Genomic DNA, 16,321 nt, shown 5'->3' on the forward strand with positions numbered 1-16,321 from the left:
AAACTACTTTGTATGACAACAATCTAAAATGGTTGGATCAAACACTGGAGCTTTTTTTTTCTTTTCTACTGAGCAGGATCTACATGAATAACACTAGCCATTAAAAAAATCACCATGTCATGTACCTCACCAATCAAAAATATTCATCGATGAAATTGAATCTTACAACCACCTTTCTGTGGTTGTTAGTATTTGTTAAGATCATTGGAGGAGTGTTATCAGTAATCTACGATTATATTTTCATTTTGGAAGGAAAACATTAGAGGGCATTTTTAACCCTTTTATATCCTTCATCTAGTTCATGCAGTTGCTAGTATCACTCCTTCTCCCCTCTCCCACTCCGTGCATAGTAATCCTGTCTCTTTTCACATTCAGAGAAATTGCAATTTAAGCTATTTTCGACACACGGTGTATTAAAGGATTAGGGCCCAGGATGTAGGTAGCAGGAGAGATTTATGGGTTTAGTAAAATCGGGAAGATGGGTGTCCACCCCCTACCACGTGCTTCTCTATTTTTCAGATGAGCTCTGGGTGGTTGGGCAAAATAATGAATGGAAGAGCACGTTTTATGGATGGTCTTCTCGTGTACTATTATTCTTTTTTCGAGGATGTATAACAGCGTTGCTTCACAGTATATCTCCCCATACACATCTCCCCGCTTTTCACACTATCATTCCTCAGTTTGAAATCCAAACAGCAAATCAATCACTGCCATCAACTGTCACTTTTTGAAGCTGAAATACAAATGTTTGCTGGGACTGGTTTAAAAACCTACAACGATATGCATTCACTTCTAAGGCAATGCTTGAAGTCGACTAGAGACCAGGCTAGAAGCACTGTAAATAGACCATATCCAAAAAAAATACTGAGTACAAAGGTCATTAAGTAGTTTGAACCTGTAAATTAAAAGTGGTTGGGCATGATACGTACAGGCATCTTTGTATTACTTCACACCAACAGGGTTTGAAGTTCACACTCATCCACCAATCAAAAAGCTTAAAATTTACCATTGGCTTAACTGAATTTGTTTTGCACCCCAGTCTAAAGACTCATCATTCTGTGTGTCTACTGTGTGACACTTCTTTTGTCTTACTCTCAAGTTATGATTTGAATGTTACAGATGCAGACCAAGACAAGTTTTCCATTTTTTGCTATCAATAATTCTAATTCTGACTAGAAATGCATTCAAATTTGTAATTCAAATTCTTAAGTCCAGGTGAATCTATAACCTTGTTACCTATGATGTTTTAAAAACCAGTTTAGATATAGTTTGAATACAGGCCTTTCAAATTGTGCTGTGATATCTCTGTTGGCATAGCTGCCAGTATTCAGGAGGAACCCGTGCCATGTGCCATTTGAACCAGTGTACACTCATATCACCGCAGTCTCTTTCCATCATGCCTAATGGGCTTTCACACATCTAGAAGCCATGCTAGCAGTTCTACCATGCTTATTCCAAAAATAAATTCTTTATAAAGAAAATGACAATGTGACAATTTAATTACAGCTTGAAGCATAAATATTGGATTTTCAGAAGCTAATATCCCTAGATAGCATAACAATGAAAAACCGCTTGATTGTGACACGAAATCCGCACAGATTTTAAATCCACCTCAGGCGTCTTATTTCCATTCTAATCAATTCCTTTGTGATGCTTAGGAGAGATAAGATAAGATCATACTTTATTGTCTGTTAGCAGATAAATTTGGTTTACGTCCAAAAGGCCCTCCTCCTTGCAACATGCAATGTTTTAATTCCTCCTGTACATCACATGTACACAATCTGTGTGACAGTTTTCACAATAGATGCTCTGAATTACCATCTAATCTGTCACTTAGACTCTCTCTCTCTCTCTCTCTCTCTCAGGGTTCAGAAGCCCTAATCTAGAGAGTACCTAGCACTAATTCAAGCCTGGGTCTCTGAATCTTAGAAAACAGCCAGTCAATACTGGATGTGCAATCTATATAACAGTCGTACAATACTGTACACCCATTTGCCAATAGTATAAAAAATAATGGTTGACTTAGGAAGTTTGAATTTGTTTTCAGCATAATTTCCACTAATGCTCTTCAAAATATGGGGGAAGGGAGGTGAAAGTGTTTTCTGTTATCAGAGCTGCCAGCTCATTCGTTGCGAAATAACCATGAGCGCTCCGCCACTCAACACCTGAGAGGCAGGCGGTCCGCAGAGCTGTCTTCAGCCAAACGCTGGTGAATTATTCACCGCAGAGTGAGTCTGCTGACTCTGGCCCTCTTTGTCCTCTTCAGCAGGAGCTGGGATCGGGTGACTCACAGGCTTTCCACACCAGAAAAAGACTGCTCAAGTATCCGTGTGACACTTCTTCCTAGGTCGCCTTTTCACCACCACTTTAAGACCTCCACACCCCCGTGAAGTCTGCTTACCACCCTGCTCCGAACCGAGATAATGTATTTGCAAGGCAATTAGAAGAAGGATTTGTCTGCACAATTGCGAAAAACAGTGAATATCTCATTGAAATTCGAAGCATGTTTGCCTGGATCGTGTCTTGTTTTGAATGCAGGGGAAAAGGAAGAAGGGGTAACACTCCAAGCTCTTATTCACAAATAGGGGCAGTCTATATATATATATATATATATATATATATACAGACGGCACTAAAGTCAGAGACCACCGTTTTGTATATTCAATTTCTAGTTAAATCGGCCATTCAGTGGGAATTTTTTTTTAGTGTCAGACAATAATGTAATTTTCCGTTATATATTTAACGAAAAATTACAGAAAAGTGTCCACCACTATATATATATCAAATCAGTTTTGTCTAATCTTTCTTTTGTGCACCCTACTATCACTAAGTCTTCCATTCTTCCAATCAACAAACAAGTTAAAGCTGTGTCCTCCCAACAAAAGTTGTTATCAAAAGTGTCAATGACATTATGTTAGAAAGAAACAATCACCCAAACACACCTTAGCTGCCTTGTAGATTTATCTAGATTGTCATGTGCATCTCAAAATAGTAAAGGGGGTATTTCTGATGAGATTAGATACAAAATAAGATTAGATATAAGATATAAGGACGGTGAAAGTCAAAGGAAATTAAGTGGGGGAAAAAACAGTTTCCAAAAATTGAGTTCAAAAGATTATTGCAAGATACAGAGAAAATGGGACTCCTAACAACCATGCAAGAACTGGTGGACCATCAAAACTATCATCATCATAAAGACAGTATTTTTAGATTAGATTTACTAGACAGTAGATTTTATCTTTGAGAGACAGGAAAAATTCCTGCTACACTCTTACTCCAGATCTGAAGAAATCCACACGTGTTTCTTTCGATCTTTCCACTGTGAGAAGACACCTCAGTGCTGCGGGTCTGAAAGGATGTGTAGATGTCAAAAGCCACTACTGATTAAAAGCAAGCAGGTCTCCTGAAAAGGAAGGAAGCTGTGATGAAGGAAAATGGTGGACTCGCTGTACTCCACAATTTTAGATTTGTGATCAAACAATTCATATGTGGTTAAAGTTCAGATTCTCACCTTTTATTGAAAGGTATTTTAATCCAATTTGATTTCACTGTTATGACCTGGTCTAAGGGCAGACCGAAACAGGAAAAAGGATAAGGGAAATGAGTAAGAGAAATTGAACTGCAGACGAATGAGTAACTCCGGCCCCTATCTAACTATCCAAAACTAAATAAAACCTGACAAATTTTTTGAAGGGTGGTTGCTAGGCATGTGGCGGCTTTGAATGCTGAACTTCGCGACAATTAGTCTGTAGTCTGAGACCAATAGTCCGAATAGCGTATCCCCAATAGAGATTTAAAATTGCACCTGGAGTACCTTATAAAAAAATAATAAAGTAACAAGGAAAAGTAACAAAATACTGGCCCATGGAAGGATTTGTAGTCCAGCTCGGAACACTCCATCGAAACAAGAGATACTATACAGCGAGCAGAGGGGTGTCTGAGGTAGAGAACGAGCGAAGGGTTGAGCACAAAATCCACAGGGCAAACATACCAAAAGGGATAAGGCAAGAATCAGAGGCGAATGGAAAGAGTCAGTGGTCAAACACGAAATCTAATCAGCAAACAAACCAGAACGGCTGGACGAGAATCGAAATCGAACAAAATAAGGTCAAAGACACAAAGTCAAATGAAGCAAAACACCAAGCACACGTTTGAAGAGCTAGTCTCCATTAGTAAGTGGCACATGGTGGCTTTTTCAAACAGAGTACCCGGAGACTGAAACGACCAGTCAGATGACGAACCAGATAAACAGGATACACACGCAGCAGAGACAAATGTAAACACAAAACTTTATGACCGGTCATAATATCCACCATGTAGAAATTACAGAAGTTTTTATACATAGTACCCCCTGTTTTTGGGCACCATAATATCTGGGACAAGACATGATCCATAATTTAGATTATCTTCTTTTCCCAGACATTATGGTGTTTCTGATTAGTCAGGTGTGTTCAGTTGCTTCTTTAGTGCAGGTATATGAAAGCTTTCAGTCTTTTGATTGCTTTTGGAGTCTGCTATTGACATTTGTCAACACGAGGACCAGAATTGTGCCAATGAAAGTCGAGGAAGCCATTATGAGCTGAGAAATACAAAAAAAGGCCTATGGTTGAGAAAAACGGTGACATAGGCAAAACCTTAGGCTTACCAAAATCAACTGCTTGGAACATCATTAAAAAGAAAGCACTGGTGAGCTGTAGATAAGTTTAAAAAAATCATTTTTGTATGCATCGCAAAATTGTGCATGTTTTATCAACAATATTTAAAACTGTGGGTACATGTACTCTTCATTCTCTGCACTGACTCCTGGAGAATATTCATGGCAAAGATCACATACTCGCAGTTAACACAAGTTGGATAGCTGTAATGTTATGCCTAATAAAATGTTATGCCCAAACAAATGCATGCAGTTACATTGTCTAATCACCTATATTTATTTAATCAACAATGATTAATCAACAAATGAGCCATGAGTTTTTGAATAAAACTAATTTAATGTTTTATATTAATCTTTAATGTCTTTATTGTCTTTAGAAAAGAAGTGTTCACACTGCAGCTGGACATTGATTCCATGCACATGTGAAGCAGAGTACTCTCATGTACAAGGGACATGCACTGTTACAACTGATGTGTTGTCATAAACACTATCTGAGTAAATACAAAGTATTTTATAGTAATGACATTTACTGTAGGCAGAGAATTAAATGCAGCAGAAATTAATTTAGGACTAAAATATGACTAAAACTAAAATGCATTTTAGTCAAAAGACTAAGACCATGACTAATTCAAAAACTGTTTGCTTCTGAGTTTATAATGTATATGATGTTACTGAATGAAGCAGGCTTGAAAAGCAGCTGGCCAGAAATGCTATATGATAGTCTTTGTGAAGTCTGTTCACAACTCTGATCTAGGAGATTGTATTAGTATTCTGTTTAGTTGGTCTCATGGAATACCTTGTAGGTCCATTTTTTGTCATATTTTTACATATATTTACATCTCTCCCCTCAACAACTAATAAAGTTTGTCTAGAACCAGCTCATGGCTGTCAGGTGATTTCTGTCAGTCACCTTAGGGCAGCCCCACAAACATCTGCAACTACGCTTATGTGTTATGGGGGCTTCAAAGATTAAACTCATAATCGATAGTCTGTCAAACGCTTGCATTTCTGAATTTCAATACAACAAAAAATAAGAACATCATTCGTATCTGTTCAATCACTCCATGATCTTTGTTCTGTTTGCCACAGTGCAATTAATATTCTCTCCCCATCGCATATTTGTTAAAGTTATTCTATGCATCTATGTAATACACACTGTGACAGTTATATTACCTATCTACTTAGCGAACAGCTAACACTCTGAATCAGGGCAGAGCATAGACTGTAGATGACACTATTTCAAAAGCATATTCTTTATTTAGACAGCTGATTATTTTCTGAAGCAATACAGGATAAGTGAATGTCTCAGAGGTACGACGGTGACTCAAACCTACTAGAATGTAGGCTCAACTTAATCACTACAAGATATTGCTACCAAATTCATTTTATGAAGCGCACTGGGATTCTTCATTTTAAGACTGTGTAATGTGAAAATCATGACACAAAACCAGAGAGCAGCTGAACATATGTATCCTGGCAGTGGAGCATGTGCCTTTGCCTATGTAAACAGTCATATCCTGGTCATTGCACTTTTTATAAACAGAGACTATCAGCTTCTCCCTCCCTTGAGGCAAACTACAACAATCCAGCACAGTGACTAAATCCACAACCGTGTTGACATAGAGAAGCACATTTATTTAATGTGGACTATAAGTGCCAGTGACCGATAGTTAAGCCTAGCTGTTGAACAAGAAACAGACTAGCTGTTAGTTCATTAGTAGATGAGTGAGATCGTATAAAGAAACAGAAAATATAAAAGATAAGTGTTGGTTTTCAGACGTGCGTCTTTTGTTCGGTGTGCAACCGGGGCGTCACCCAAATCCTGCCCAGCATCGAGAGAGGACATGCAAATCGGGAAACAAAGGCACAGGCTGTTCGGGTGTCGGGTTCAGGGCTGAGTCCCCGGGGGAGAGCAGCAACGCGGGCATAAATGATGCGCTAACAGGGTGAGCTATCTCAACTTCCAAAGATGCGAAGAGGACACTTGTGACAGGTGGTAACCCCTCCCACCCCTACCCATCTTGGACATGCGAGGGGCAGAGGACCTCTTAGGTATCCAGGTCGATACACAGATGTTGGCAAAGCTGGCTCTATCCGTAGCCGGCGTGCTGCTCGTGTCCTGGGCTTACCGGTTCTACAACTCCAGGAGGTGGCACGTACGACAGGATGGTCCAGGGACCCAACAGGCCGACAGGTTAGGAGCGCACCGGGAACCGGACGCAGGTACGTCCTCAGAGGGCTCCGCTGACAACTGTGAGGAAGAACTGCTCCGATCGAATGAAGTCTCACCTAGAGAAACATTGTTACAACAGTGCAAGCATTCACCCAGAGAACCTCCAAATATACCATCACCTGGAGAGATGCCATTAGAGCAGTGCATGCACTCACCTGAGGAACCACAGAATATACTGTCAGTTGGAGCAACATTTTCAGATCAACATGAGGACTCACCTGGGGAACTTCACAACATACCATCATCTGGAGAAACCTTTTTAGAGAAATACAAGTACTCATCTGTAGAAACTCAGAGCTCAGCTTATCTGGGCCGTGTCGAGCCTGACGTAGCAATTGTAAGAGGAGAAGAAAACCTGAACCACAATCCAAACCTGCCAACGAAGGAGAGTATGGTGCGACATGATCCCCCCAAAATAAAACAGACACCAGTGGCACATGACCGCAGCACCCAGGGAGCTCTCCACACCAACTGCGAGGAGGCAGAGGGATGGCCGGATGCTGATCTTGTTCTGGACACTTCTCTGTCTCCCCCTCCCATGGAAGACCTGGACCATGTTGGGGTGAGTCCAACTGGGAGGCGATCCCCGTGCAAGCAAGAGAGGCTGGAGCCAAGCACTAGCATGGGCCAGGAGCTGAGGCAGGATCTGGGTCACCTGGGAAACTCCTCCCATCTTCTGACCAAGGAAGAGGTCAGGACAGAAGGCACAGATTATCTGCAGGAGAGGGATGGGGATGCCCCAGTTGAGGCACTAGGGAGCACCTATGACAACCACATACAGTCCTCATTGCAGTCAGTCTCAGATGAGAGTCTGTTGGCCAGCCCCTCCATCCAAAATCTCATTGGTGAGCTCCAAGAGGATATTACGTCACATGACCCACTGAGCCTTAAGCAGCCAGAGGTGAGTTGTTACCATGATGGCAAAGCCATCCATCAGTTGAGCCATTCCCTTACCCCACCTCTCAACCTGCAGGACCTTGTTCTCCCCTCTGTACAGGAGCACTCCTTCGCAGCCAGCCTTGACCCCCCTTCCCCTGGACGGCAGGGGCTTGTGCGAAAGGACAGCTACATTCACATTGTAGAGAATGATGACCTCCAAATCCCTTTCCTCAACCCTAGGGCTTCTACATCACCGAGCATGCTCAGTTCTCAAACCCTGTCTTCAGAAGGCCCGTGCTCAAAGCCCCATAGTCCTGTAAAAGATCCCACAGTCCTCGGTGGGGATACTTCTGAAGAAACAGGACTGGAGGGTGCAGAAAGATTGACCATTTTACAGATACCCAAAGAAGGAAGCAGTCCTGAGCTGGAGAGATTGCAGGGAAGACTAGACCTAGGAAACTGTCTTCATACTCTCAGCCTGGCCAGGAAAGAGGGACATGCCAGCCTGCAGCATGCTGCTCTTAAAGTCATGTCTGACAACTACCTGCAGGTCCTACAGGACCCAGGGCTGTATGGAAGCCTGAAAGGAGGGGACAGGGACTTGATCCAAAAGCTGCGGACAAGGGGTAAGCGGTGCCTGGTGGTGGCTGACTTAGACCAGCAGGACTTGGTGGGGTCAGACTCTGGCCTTCCAAAGACATCGAGCAGTCTCTATTACTACGATGATCTCAAAGATTCCTGGAACTTCCTGTGCCCCCTCCCTAAGGAGGTGGTGTCCAGGGGCTCTGCCATGTGTGTAATGGACAACTACCTCTTTGTCACTTTGGGCTGCCAGGGCTTGGGCCGGGAGGTGCAGCCATCAAGGAAGGCGTTCTGCTACAACCCGGCCACATCCATCTGGAAGGAGATCAGCCCCATGAACGAGGCCCGGCCCCAGTGCAAGCTGGTAGCCCTGGGGGGCTACGTGTATGCCATCGGGGGGGAGTGTCTCAGCAGCGTGGAGCGCTATGACCCCCGGACAGGCCGCTGGGCCTTCGTTGCTTCCATGCCCAACGACACCTTCGCCGTGGCCCACCGTGCCACTGTCTGCAACGGGGAGCTGTTCGTCTCTGGGGGCACCCTGAGGTACACCCTGCTCCGTTATAACCCAGCCACCAACACCTGGAGGCGGAGCCTGATCGTGGGCAGTAAGGAGAGGACCATCGAAATGGTAGCAGTGAAGAACTTCCTGTATCGGTTCGATGTGGGCTCTACTTCTGGTGTCAGCGTGTACCGCTACCATGTGGCCGCCCGACTCTGGTACGAGTGCTGCTCCCGGAAGCTGCCCCGCTGCCTCGCCTTCCAATGCGCAGTCATCGATGATGTCATCTACTGCGTGAGCCGGCAGGCCACCATGAGGTTCCTGGCAGACGAGGTCTCTCCGGCCTTCATTGCTGAGGACTTGGGTGTCCTTTCTGCGGCCAAGGGCACCCTGTTTCCATTCATTCTGGTGCTTCCTGAAATGGAGGCTCTCCAGACCAGTGTTTAACTATAGATGCTTGGAGAAATTAAGAAAGCGAAGGGGTAAGAAAGCTTTTTTGTCTATGTAAATCTCATCCAGGGCCATTGCAGCACAAAATACACAAAATTAGTTTTGAGCGAATAGTATCACACAGTAACAACGCTAATTAAAATGTTAGCAACAAAAATGTGTTTTATGTTATCACAATTGTAATTATTATTATTATTATTATTATTATTATTATTATTATTAACAATACTAATAATAATAATACAATATTATTGGTTATACTGGCTGCCATGAATGAATTATCTATAGAAAAAATAAAATAATTGACTTTATTCAGTAATAATCAAAACTATTTGAAGTGTTGATTTCCTTTTTGTGAAAACAATGTATAAACTTGTCTGCAAGTAATTCAGGATTGCTGGGATTTATCATAGCATAATCATATATAAACACTGTTCATTGTGTGAAGATTAGATTTGGTGTAATCCTTAAAGTTTTGCTTTGTAAACATAATCTGATTTGAATATGTGTCACTCATTATTGATTTATGGACTTCAATAAACAAATTAATTCAGTGATGTGCCCCCTTTCCTGAGAGCAACATTTCTGCCCATTGTATCTAGGTCTCATTTCTTTTGAAGATTTGCCTGAGTCGTTTCTGCTTTTAGTAAAAACAATTTCAGTCTATGTTTTTATTATTTTATGTGGTAGGAGCCAAGAAGACAGCCAAAATCAAATAAACTTGTAAACCAATCCTTTAATCATGATCATGTGTTCATAAGTAGACATTATACACTATTTGCTGGTTTGTTTTGTGCATGTCTATGGTTTAAAACTAAATTCAAGTCTATTCTGTGACATTTTTAATAAATGGGGAGGAATTTTTCTGCTTGGAAATAACCACTTTTCATTTCCATGGCAGATATTTGCGCCAGTTCAGGCAGAACTGAATAATAATCTGCACCTACATTCAGTTCCTATAAGAAATCTAAGACAACACATGTTGTCATATAAACTTAAATGCAATATTGACCTGGCACCTGTATAGTGTGTATATATTCATATATTTACAATATACAATGGTGACATGAATCCTTACACTATTAGGTACACAATGTTTTTGTTGATGCAATATAAAATACTTAGAATCCTCTGTTTTAACTGTTTGTCTTACACTTTTGGCTAATTTTGTCTACCTAGTAAAATGTAGTGTACACAGAAATACATGTTAAAGTTTACTCTGAATTAATTTGATGTAGATGCATAGAAGGAAAGTTTGGTGATTTGTCTCCTTTTAATTAGAAATTTTCCTGTTTTTCAATCGGGGAATGAAATACACGGAGTGAACCAAAAAAAAGAAATCCTAGTTTGAATATACCAGCATCATGGACATAGTGCCACCTTGTGGTTCTAGGAGTGCAGTCTTTTGTTTTTGACATCGAGGAACAATTTAATTGTTGAAAACGGCTATGAGAGAGACAGACGGGGCATGGGAGACCGCAGGAGACGAGCGGTGCAGATGGGTGACCGTCAGACAGAAGGATCTTTGATTCTCTGTAATTAAACACTTTGATTCCCTGCAATTAAACACCTAATGGAGACAGAGTCAAACAGACCCGCGGAGAATTGTGCTTAAACAGCTCCAGTTCCAGCCAAGCGTGTGCGCACGGGTCACTGTTGACATCCTGGAGGTCTTCACTTACATGTTGCTCTGCTGCTACGTCAGCTGCACTACTCTGCAAACACAGTGCCATTTGGCTGTTATTCAACCAGCAGGGTAAAATTCCCCTCCTACTTGTTGTGATACCATAGGAAGACAGACATTGAAAATGGTCGAAACCAACCAATCAATCATGTTATTAAGTAAAGAATGTAAGTATGGTATGTAAGTGCATCTCAGCCGGGCACTGAAGGATGAATACTGCTGAATACATAATACATCCATCCATTCATTATCCATGTGTGCTTATTCCTGGTCAGGGTTGCTGGAGGTGCTGGAGCCTTGCCCAGCACGCATTGGGCAATTTTGGCAGTCCATCACAGGGCCCACACACCATTCACCCGCACACTAATACGTTGGGGCAATTTAGACTCTCCAATTAACCTAACCTGCATGTCTTTGGACTATGGGAGGAAGCCAGAGTGCCTGAAGGAAACCCATGCGGGCACAGGGAGAACATGCAAACTCCACACAGAAGGGCCCCGGGCCAGGATTGGGACCCAGGACCATCTTGCTGCGCTACCCTCTGCACCACCATGCGCCCTACATATGCATACATTTATTTTTGCAGTCTCATTGGCTTTTCAGTGCTTCAGCGTTAAGTGAATTAAACTAATGAGTTAAACGATCCCCAGGCGGAAGCGTTCCCAGCGGAGGCTCACTGGAGCTGCGCAGACCGCGCGGAGTCAGCGGGAACGGCTCCGCGCGTCGGCGGGGCCCAGACGGGAGGGAGGAGGCGGGCCGGGTGGTCGGGGACCTGCAGCAGCGGCCTGCGTTTCAGCCCCAGGTCCTTGTTGGTTCTGTTGGTAGGGTGCAGGTGGCTGGACAGCGTGCGGGGGGTGCGGGCGCTGCGGGGCGGGCTGAAGGCCGAGTCTGGGTACCGGGGGTACATGGACCGGTACACGCTGATCATGTGACCGGCAGTCTCCGCCCGCTTCGCAGAGTGAACCCACCGTGACTCCGCCAGGCCAAAGTTAGTCGGCGGAACTGTGGGAACAGGAAGCATTCTACTGTGACTTCCATTAGCCTGGGGTTGGAAACACATCAAGTCATGGGAGGCTTTCTGTGGTATCATTTTTCATTCACAAAATGAAGGGACTCAACTGTTTTTTCTTTCAAACAAAGCTATACTAATAATTATCATCCTCACTGTCACCAAATGATTTAGGCCTACATTATCATCATGTATTCTATCATATTTTAATATCAGTATCTTTTATTTTATTTAAAAAGGAGGATAATACAAAAATTAAATAAAAACATGCTAAAGAGCAGAAAGAAAAGGAGTGTCAAATCAAATCCAGGGCAAGGCACTGCAAAAAAGGGATGGTTAAATGCGAGGTGACATGGTGATGAAGATGGTATTTGAGAAAAGAGGAACTGTGAGGTGGTCCACACATGAGAGGTATGCAAATGCAAAAAGCAGCAAAGTGCATAGCTAGGTTTTATGGGCTAGGAGGAGCCCAGTCTTTGGGCTTCAGACTCCAATCCCTTGTTCGCTTGTCTTATTTCCCAAAAAATAAAATTGGAAAGAGTAGCTGAACTTGAACAAAACAAAGTGCTGAGTCACTCATGTATCTTAGAATGTTCTCTCAGCCAGTTAGCATTATGGGATGTCTTCAGGACTGAACATCTGCAAATGGCATTGTTGTCTCAATGATGCGTGTGTGCTAGTATTGTTTTTCTAGACTAATTCAGCAGGTGCAGATTTTATTTCAGTCAGTTAAATACTTTTTACTCATCTATCCATAACACACAAAGTACATAAAAACAATGGATAACAGACCTCGAGATCCTTGAATTTCTCGAACGGCATTTCAAATCAGATCTTAATGACTAAATTGGAGCCACAAATTAAATGGGAATTTTAACCACATCTTTTTTTGTGGTGTCAGTCAGCTGCTGATTGAAAGGTGACTCTAACACCCCTCAGAACCACGGAACTCACAGATCGAGAACTGACACCATTAGGTGACAGCGCAATTTCCCTGTTCTCAGATACACACTGAATAGTACTGAGTAGTCTTCAGATGTGACAAAATCATTTTGAAAAAACATGTCAAGTTTTGCCAAACAGCTGACGTGGTTCAGAACACTGGTTAGAAGCAGAGTTCCACAGTCCTGGTTCACCCCTGGGTCAGGATCCAGGGGGAAGGGGCATTGCCACCCACCTTTAACTGGATGGTCAGATCTTTCTGGAACCCAGGCCAGCTTGTCGCGGTGCCAGGAGCGCCGGGTCGGCAGAGCAGAGGAAGTCTGTCGACAGTAAGTCTCATCGTAGTGAGAGACCAGGTAGTGAGAATGAGGTATGTTGTGGTGGTCGAGAAGAAGTTTTGCAGGCAGGCCCTGTAGAAAAGGTATGCAAACATAAGCACATATACAGAGACACACACACACAAGCACATTCTGTATGCATGCACACATGCACACACACACATGCATGCAGGTATACACATACACACAGGCATATACACACAAACACATACACGCATGCTCATGCATGTACACACACATGCATACATGCACACACGCACACACACGTATGCACACAGACACACACACACACACACCGTGCTGACACACACACATTTATATAAGAGGACTCTCTTAGGACTCAGTCCAAACTAATTTATCCAGAGAAAGCTATTGCTTTTCTAAAGTGGTGCTTCTGATCTTGGTCCTATAAACCACACTGTGTGAGCTGTTTCCAATCCCGCGACCTCTAAACTAATTAGGCTTGACTGTGGAGCTGAACAGCGGTTAGGATTTGAGATTTCAAGAAAGAAACACATTGTTTGTGTTCATGAAACAATGAAAGGTATTTTTTCAATTATTGTTTTGTTAAGTAGTGCCCTTGATGTTCAAATCAATGATACGGATTAGTATTGAGCTAAATGAATTAGGATTAATTAGATGTTTAATTAATTAATTGTTTCAGACCCTAATCACAAATAATTAATTTAGTAGCTAATTAAAAATAAGCATACTCAGCGGGATAGGAATACACTGCTGTAAAGCACAGAGGAGCAGACACACACAAACACACACACGCACACACACACACACACACTCTTTTGTTAAGCGTGAGAGCTTCCTGCATGGTATTGAGTGACAGGTTCATTTTTGGACACTCCTGAGTCAAGAAAAACCCTTGGGCTCTCAGCAGTGTTTGCTGATGACTAAACCCAATGAGGGGATGAACAAAACAAGGAGGCAGGAAGCAAGACGAAAACAGCGCCACTTCAGGACTAGAATTTACTTTCTGCGTTTTTAAAAATATTATTCCAGTTCTATCGAATGTCAATTGTCCCAGACAATTTTTCTGAGATGAAGGACATTTTAGATAATTGGGGGATGTTTCTGACAACCTGTTGATTTTCCAGTGGCAGGTTGCCTGATACTTGGGAGTTTGTGGTCTAAAGCAAAAACCTCCGAAAGTAAACTATCCCTTTAGGCAGGGTCTTATGTGTGTGTGTTAGGCTGTGTGTGAGTTCCTGCATGTTCTTCACCTCAGCTCTGCGCAGTGCTTCTCTCCTCAGGAAGATGTCGGGCCTGTGGTCCCACTGCGGACGGTAGTCTGCGCAGTGCGTGCTGGTCGGCACGCGGCAATCTCGGGTGAACTTTTTCAAACACAGAGGAGCATGAAATTATTTTCAAGGCCACTTGGCCTGTTTTCCAAATACATTACCTGTAGTTGCCATCGCAGTTGCCAAGTACATTGGACATTTAAATACAAATTAAGATTTTCAGAAGAAAGGTTTTCCAGAACATTTGAAAATAAACCTCAAGGAACATGCTCAGTTAGCTCAACCAATCACATTACATTCATAAATGCTAATTGTTCCCTTGCTTTAATTGTCCTTTCCTTTCCTTGAAAGATTCATTCGACAGAGCTGATTGGCTGGATGTTTGCCGCTGCTCCACACACGTGCAGCCTGTCCTCATACAGGTCAAAGTACCCAGCAACCCTCTGGGACATGTGTGCAATCAAACAGCTTTCATCAGAAAAAAATTGCTCTTGGTTGCAGAGCTACAGAACATCCTGGACAGCAATATGGAGGAAGTAACAGAGATGTACTGGCTAGCATCCCTTGGAAACTGAAGTGTCCTGCAGATAAAAAGAACTTAATAACCCAGTGGATTTTATTTATTTATTTTTTTGGGGGAGAAACTGATTTAATTTCATGAGGTGTAGCTTATTTTCTACCATAGGTAAGCAACAGAAACAGAAATCATGTCTAGATAAGTGTTGTGTTAAATTGCGATAATCTAAACAGTGAAATAGATTTTTTAAAAAGGTTTTTTGTTCAGAAGCCTAGTCATTAGCACTAGACAAAGGAATAGTAGAAAGTGTCACAGTATGCTCTCTCAGCATTATCTACACATCACATTTATTACATGGAGACTTAGGTGTCACGAACAAATCTGAACCAGATACATATCAAGAATTATACAAAACAAATATTTGATGCCATTAATAATTTTTGTGCTTATGCCATGCGTCATACATTACCTCCATTTTCAAATGTACACTTTCTTCAACTAGTAAAAACATGAAGAAAATAAATACTTGGGCCTGCATGTTATGTGTCATTAAATGAAGTGAAAGGCCTTTTTACGAGTTTAAATATGGAATACAGGGTAAAATGACCTTTAGAACACCAGGAACTGCCAGTTGAACGAGCACTCATTAAACACTGAGAGCCGTAGACAAATATTAGGTTGGACTCTCCTAGACATGGGTCTGTCCACAGAAAAGGTCTCAAAACTTAAAAAAAGACCGCGTCAATACCATTACCCTTTTCACTGCCATGTTCTCTGTTTCAGCAGACACATCAGTCACGCGCCGCTGACCCTAGAGGAGAGGGATGACGGTCCGGCCCACCTGTAGCCTCTCCTCTGCCCAGTTTCCGATCAGCACTCTGTCGCCGTACTTCTGCTCGATCCTCCAGCCGGGCTTCGCCCATTTGTCGTCCGTCTCCATCGCTGACACACCCCACCTATGAAAGGACCCGTCACGTGGAGCGGGCTACGCACTGGATAGGGCTACACACTGGAGCGGACTACACACTGGATCGGGCTACACACTGGAGCAGACTACGCACCAGTGCAGACTATCCACTGTCCTGGGCTCTGTGGGATACTGAGTACAAGGACGACCGCTGTATGCTGCCACTGGGAAACACGGTGTTTCGTTGCCATGGACACTGCAAACATACAACTTGTGAGGAATTTGCCTCGTCATAGTTTCAGGTAGCAGTGCAGTGTAGTGTACTGTTCATAACCGAGGACATGACCTAAAAATACCAACTTACCCTGTCAGTT

The 16,321-nt window shown here is 42.7% G+C and overlaps 2 protein-coding genes across 3 annotated transcripts; one reads left to right on the plus strand and one right to left on the minus strand.

The window, feature by feature from the left end:
• Positions 1 to 6,280: 6,280 nt before the first annotated feature.
• On the plus strand, positions 6,281 to 9,850 carry LOC135237529 (kelch domain-containing protein 7A-like). The gene has a single exon (XM_064304731.1). The coding sequence runs from the start codon at positions 6,682 to 6,684 to the stop codon at positions 9,292 to 9,294; it is 2,613 nt and encodes an 870-aa protein (XP_064160801.1). The 5' UTR covers positions 6,281 to 6,681; the 3' UTR covers positions 9,295 to 9,850.
• Positions 9,851 to 10,013: 163 nt separating this feature from the next.
• cfap107 (cilia and flagella associated protein 107) lies at positions 10,014 to 16,229 on the minus strand. Of its 2 annotated transcripts, none has more exons than XM_064304734.1 (4): positions 15,882 to 16,229; positions 14,506 to 14,616; positions 13,168 to 13,342; positions 10,014 to 11,983 (listed from the first exon to the last, which is right to left on the minus strand). In XM_064304734.1, the coding sequence occupies exons 1-4, from the start codon at positions 15,978 to 15,980 to the stop codon at positions 11,655 to 11,657; spliced, it is 714 nt and encodes a 237-aa protein (XP_064160804.1). In that variant the 5' UTR covers positions 15,981 to 16,229; the 3' UTR covers positions 10,014 to 11,654. The 2 variants fall into 2 exon arrangements, with proteins under 2 accessions (XP_064160804.1, XP_064160805.1); XM_064304735.1 differs by having other exon boundaries at positions 15,795 to 15,952.
• Positions 16,230 to 16,321: the final 92 nt, after the last annotated feature.

The sequence above is a fragment of the Anguilla rostrata genome, chromosome 13 (assembly GCF_018555375.3).
Source record: "Anguilla rostrata isolate EN2019 chromosome 13, ASM1855537v3, whole genome shotgun sequence".
NCBI classification, from domain to species: domain Eukaryota; kingdom Metazoa; phylum Chordata; class Actinopteri; order Anguilliformes; family Anguillidae; genus Anguilla; species Anguilla rostrata.

What these genes read in the sequence shown, in the direction of transcription:
- LOC135237529 (XM_064304731.1), top strand. Translation starts at nt 6,682, where the DNA reads ATGCGAGGGGCAGAGGACCTCTTAGGTATCCAGGTCGATACACAGATG.
- cfap107 (XM_064304734.1), bottom strand. Translation starts at nt 15,980, where the DNA reads ATGGAGACGGACGACAAATGGGCGAAGCCCGGCTGGAGGATCGAGCAG. An exon ending in GGGCAGAGGAGAGGCTACAG is followed by an intron (nt 14,617 to 15,881) that starts GTGGGCCGGACC and finishes TGTTTGAAAAAG; the next exon opens with TTCACCCGAGATTGCCGCGT. An exon ending in ATCTGACCATCCAGTTAAAG is followed by an intron (nt 11,984 to 13,167) that starts GTGGGTGGCAAT and finishes CTGTTCCCACAG; the next exon opens with TTCCGCCGACTAACTTTGGC.